Raw genomic sequence first — 6,037 nt, forward strand, 5'->3', positions numbered from 1 at the left:
AATGTTTTGAGAACGATGAGGGCAATGAATGTACAAACGTGCTTTACACAATTGATGTATGGATGGATTGTGATGAGTTGTATGAGCCCCTAATAAAATTTAAAAAATAATAATATTAAAAAAGAATGAAAAGGGTGTGGAGGGCCTAATAAGTTTTGGGATTTATGTTCTATGGCTTTGCTTCATCTGTAAAACACTTGTTACTAGATCACTTTCTACAAGAGGCAACTGAGTTTTTTTTTATAAAACTCAAAGTGGAAAGTCTACAAAGTCTACAAAGGGAAGTTTTAAGAGCTGATACAAGGGAAGCAACACCATTCATTTACTATAACCCCAATAATATTTCCTGAGAGTAAGAGGCTAAGAATACCATTGTTGCAGGAGGAAAAGCTGTGGGAGGAGAGCCAAACAAAAAGCTTCCGCTATCAGCATCATCTTCAAAGAGGAGGGACACTCTCTGGGTCTTCTTTTGGCTACACAAACAAACAAGAGGTAAAATTAAAGACAAATCTCATTCTTAATTAGTATTTGAATTATTATTGAATTTGCATAATTGAAATCAAACAGGAGAAACATTTGAAGTTGGTAAAGTGTATGCATAGTCGATCATCAGTCTTTGTTCTTCATTCTCATGAAGAAGAGGCCAGAGCCCTCTTCATCTTGCCCCTTTCTAGTCACTGCTAATCCAATGCAGGTATGCTGTTAGAGCTTTGCCAAAGGCTAAGAAAATTCTTAGGGTTTCCAAGTTTAGCTTTCTCTCTCTTTTACCACCTCCTCGGCAAAACAAGAACCAGAAACAGTGCATATTCCAGAGTGGTTGGGAAGGCAACTGCTAAAGGACATTTCAAGTCCAGGTAAGTCTCTGGCCAAGAAATTATAGCCTAGTGTTTCACTAGCTGCTTTATCCTAAGCACGTTTCTATGACAACCCAAGTCGAAGAATACATTTAGCTTTCTCATCAGCTTCTTATACCCATCTCATCTTCTCTGAGAAACTAGAAAACTAAAAGCTTGTTTTCACGTTCATCACATCACTATACTTGAACTATTACAACACCTACATCCAGCCATAGCTCTCCTCGCTACCTTCCTTATGTCCATCTTCATCTGTCTCCTCACCTAGGTTTCTGCCTTGGGGTGTCAATAACTGTTTGTCAAAATAAATACTGATTAGGATATTTTATTATTTTTGTTGGTAGATGCCATAAAGTCTATGTACCACAGAACTACACACTGCCCAGTCCTGTGACATCTTTACAATTGTTCTTATGTTTGAGCCCATTATTACAGCCATTGTTATCACTCCATTTTATCCAGGGCCTTCCACTTCTTCACTACCATTCTACCATACCAACTATGATGTCTTTCTCCAGGGACCAGTCTCTCTTGATAACGTATCCAAAGAATGTAAGACGAAATCTCACCATCTTTGCTTCTAAGGGACATTCTGGCTGTATTTCTTCCCATAGAGATTTGTTTCTTCTTTTGGCACTCAATGGTACATTGAATATTCTTCACCAATACTATAGTTCAAATGAATCAATTCTTCTTACGTTTTCCTTATCCAATGTCCAATTTTCATATGAATATGATAGGTGACTGAAAAGACCTTGGATTTATGAGGTGCACCTTAGTCTTCAAAGTAACACCCTTGCTTTTAAACACTTTAAAGAGGTCTTGTGCAGCATTTACCCAATGCAATGCATCTCTTGATCGCTTGATAATTGCTTCCATGAGCAGATTGTGGATTCAGGCAGGACAAAACCCTTGACCACTTCAATCTTTTTCTGTTTATCATTATGTTAGCAATTGGTCCATTGGTGAGGATTTTTGTTTTCTTTACATTGAGTTATAATCCATACTGAAGGCTGCAATCTTCATCCACAAGTGTTTCAAGTTCTACTCACTTTCAGCAAACAAGTTTGTGCCATATGCATACTGCAGGTTGTTAATAAGCCTTCCACCAATCCTGATGCCGAATTTTGCTTCATATAATCCAGTTTCTCTGATTGTTTACTCAAGTGTGGAGAAAGGTTATAACCATGATACTCATCTTTCCTGCCTTAAGTCATGTAGTGTTCCTTTATTCTGTTCACACAACTCTTCACCCATGAACAAATTCCCTATAAGCACAATTAAGTGTTCTGGAATTCCCATTCTTCTCAAGGACGTCCACAGTTTACTATGATCCACATAATTAAATGTCTTAGCAAAGTCAATAAAACACAAGTAAACATCTTTCTGGTATTTGCTGCTTTCAGTCAAGATACATTTCACATAAACAATGATAACCTTTGTTCCATGTCCCCTTTTATATCCAGCTTGAACCTCCGGCAGCTATCATTGTACTGCTGTAACTGGTGTTGGATGATCTTCAGCTAAAATTTACTTACACGTGTTATCAATGATATTGTTCTATAATTTATGTATTATGTTGGGTCACCTTTCTTTGGAATAGGTACGAATGTCAGTTGGCTAAGCAGCTGTCTTCTAAATGTTTTGACGTGGACAGTGCTTCCAGTGTTTCATGAGCTTGTTGAAACATTTCAACTGGTATTCCATCAATTTCTGTTTGTTGTTTGTTTGTTTTAGCTTGAACTTCTTCCTTCAGTACTACTGGTTCTTGCTCATATGCTACCTCTTGAAATGGTTGAATGTTGCTAGTTCTTTTTGGTACAGTGACTATGTGCATCCTTTCCATCTTCTTTTGATGCTTCTGCATCAGTCAATATTTTGCCCATAGAGTATTTCAATATTGCAACTCGGGCTTGAAATTTTTCTTCAGTGCTTTCAGTTTAAGATATGCTGAGCAGGTATCAGGCATCAAAGAACAAAAAATCATATCATTGTAAATGAGGGTGAGTGCAGAGTGGAAACCCAAAGCCCATCTGTAGGCAACTGGACACCCCCTTACAGAAGGGTCGTGGGGAGAAGACAAGCCAGTCTGGGTACAGTGTAGCAATGATGAAACATACAACATTCCTCTAGTTCTTAAATGCTTCCTCCCCCACTATCACGATCCCAATTCTACCTTACAAATCTGGCTAGACCAGAGGATGTACATTGGTACAGATAGGAACTGCAAACACAGGGAATCCAGGACAGATGATCCCTTCAGGACCAGTGGTGAGTGGCTATACCGGGAGGGTGGAGGGAAGGTGGGGTACAAAGGGGGAACCGATTACAAAGATCCACATATAACCTCCTCCCTGGGGGATGGACAACAGAAAAATGGGAGAAGGGAGACATCAGACAGTGTAAGATATGACAAAATAATAATAATTTATAAATTATCAAGGGTTCATGAGGGATGGGGGAGCCGGGGGGAGGGGGAGGAGCCGGGAGGGAGGGGGGGGAATGAGGAGCTGATATCAAGAGCTCAAGTAGAAAGTAAATGTTTTGAGAATGATGATGGCAACAAATGTACAAATGTGCTTGACACAATAGATGTATGTATGGATTGTGATGAGTTGTATGAGCCCCCAATAAAATGATTTTTTTTAAAAGAGATATGCTGAGCATATTTTTCCTTTTTGGTTTTCTAACTCTAGGTCTTTGTACATTTCATTCGTGGTTGTGTTTTGGCCCTTGTGGTCTTACTTTAATTTTCTTCAACATTAACCTGAATTTATATGTGAGCAATAGATGGTCTGTTCCACAGTCAGTCACTGCCCTGGCTTTAGCTGCTTATATTGAACATCTCCATCATCTTTTCCCACAGATGGAGTCAATTTGATTTCTGTGTATTCCATCTGGAGAAGTCCATATTGATAATTGCCCTTTGTGTTATTGAAAAAGAGTATTTGCGATGAATAAGTCATTGGTGTTGCCAACTTCTGTCATGATATCATTTCATTTCAATCAAGACCACATTTTCCAACTACGGTTTCTTCCTCTTTATTTCCAACATTGCATCACAACAGCCAGTAATTATCAGTGCGTCTTGATTATACATTTAACCAATTTCAGACTGTAGAAGTTGGTAAAATTCTTCAATTTCTCCATCACTAGCTTTAGTGGTTCGTGCATAACTTTGAATAATCGTTGTCCTGATTGGATTTTTGCACATGTAGATAGGACATTTTCCTATCACAGACAGCATTTTACTTCAAGATAGATCTTGAAGTGGCCTTTCTGATAATAAATACAATGCTATCCCTCTTGACTGCATCATTCCCAAAATAAAACATAAAACTTTTCTGATTCAAAATGGCCACTAGCAGTCCATTTGGCTCAAGAAAGCCTAGAATATTGATCTTTATGCATTCAATTTCATTTTTAACAACTTCTAATTTACTTGGTTTCATACTTTGTACATTCCAAGTTCTAATATGTTGGCAGCTGTTTCTTCTCATTTTCAGTCATGCCCCATCAGCAACTGAAAGTCCTGAAAGTTTGACCCCAGCAGACTTTACTCTATTTTGAGAAGGCAGCACTTCCTCAATCATATTTTGAGTGCCTTCCAGGTTGAGAGGCTCATCTTCTGGTATTGTCTCTGGCAATGTTCTGCTTCTGTTCATTAGGTTTTCAGTAGCTGACAATGTTTCCATAATATCCATAGGGTTTTCAGTGGGTAATTCCTCTTAAGTGGACAGCTGAGTCCTTAGTCTATTCTTAGTCTAGAAGCACTGTTAAAACTTGTGCACTTTGATTGACCCTGTTGGTATTTGAAATGCCAATAACAAAACCTTCAGCATCACAGCAGCATACAAGTTACCACAAAGTGACAGACGAGTGGTGGCAGGACCCTTTAGGGAACAGAAACTAAAAAATACGGAAAGACTTAGCACTGGACGACAGCAGTCCAAAATAACCAGGATTATACTTCCTGAGAGTTAAGTTCTCTTTTTCTGTTTTTTAATGTGATAAGGAATCATCCAGGAGTCTCTTGGTGGTACAAATAGGTAATAGCTGCTACCAACCAAAAGGTTGTCAGTTCAAATCTACAAAGAACTTCAGAAGAAACGCCTGACATATTTCTGAAAGACGGCAGTCATGAAAACCCTACTCTGATAAAGTTCTACTCTGAAAAATAACAGCAGCCTCGAGGCAGAATTAACTTGATGGAATTTAGTTTTGTTTGTTTTTAAGGAATTATCCAATACTAGTAATGACTATATGGGAACATTAGTAAATTAACAACAATAAACTTTCCAAACTCAATTTTAGCTAGAGAAAAATCATTTCAAAAACTGTTCACACTAGCTACCTCATTACTGCAGAATAAAATTAACATATGTACATATATATATCAAACCAAGCACCCTATACAGGGTTTCTGAGGCTCTAAACCTTTATGGGAGGAGACAGTCTCATTCTGAGTTCTCTGACCTAGCAAACATTCTTTCCCCAAATACCACAATGTTTCCCTGTTTTGCTAAATGTTTTAGAAAGGATGTAGGGTCAAATGCTGAGGAAATGGCCCTTCCAAATGGCAAAGTTAAGAATAGTCAACATGACCAAACTTTAATTTATTTCATCAGGCAGGCTAGTGGAGAAATAAAAACAAACTTTCCCCCAAATATTTTGAGATTAAGAAGAACTAAGACATTAGAAGTATAAAAAATGGGTAAGGATCTAGAAAGAAAAACATTTTCCAGTATCAGGAGTACCTAGCAAGTGAAAAGCCATTCCAAGACTCTCTCATTTGTGGGCTACTAGGTGATGGAGGATTAGCAGGTTACCTAACACGGAACAAATATTGATCACTGGTTATCAAAATACTGATTAAAGAACTTCTTAAAATTGACTGTTTCACCTGTTTTTAGCAATAGCAAACAGATCATCATCATTATCCTCTTCAAAAAGGTTGATCTTTTTCACAGTGTTTTTAGCTTCTGGGTTCTGGGTGATCTTAGAATCTCCATGTTCTCCTTTAGACCTGTTGTCAGATGCTGAATCAGTCTGTGAATCAGCAGTATGCCACTGGTCCTTAAAAAATAAAAATATAAGAAAAAGTCTATGACAATTGAGATTAAGATACATTGAAAGTAAAATTAAATGTATAATACTTAAAGTATTTTAAACTAAGTATCATA

General features: G+C 37.7%; 1 protein-coding gene across 1 annotated transcript in view; it reads right to left on the reverse strand.

Moving 5' to 3' along the window:
- Nucleotides 1-6,037, reverse strand: part of LOC101659799 (WASH complex subunit 2A) — a 96,192-nt gene that overhangs the window by 25,514 nt on the left and 64,641 nt on the right. Inside the window, exons 17-18 of the mRNA XM_045283653.1 lie at nt 5,758-5,930; nt 371-473 (exon numbers count right to left, since the gene is read on the reverse strand). Of these exons, the coding sequence (XP_045139588.1) occupies nt 371-473; nt 5,758-5,930 (276 nt within the window). The remainder of the gene's footprint in view (nt 1-370; nt 474-5,757; nt 5,931-6,037) is intronic.

Source organism: Echinops telfairi, unplaced genomic scaffold, assembly GCF_000313985.2.
Source record: "Echinops telfairi isolate 266 unplaced genomic scaffold, ASM31398v2 ScPeMD7_7465;HRSCAF=8503, whole genome shotgun sequence".
In the NCBI taxonomy this organism is placed as follows: domain Eukaryota; kingdom Metazoa; phylum Chordata; class Mammalia; order Afrosoricida; family Tenrecidae; genus Echinops; species Echinops telfairi.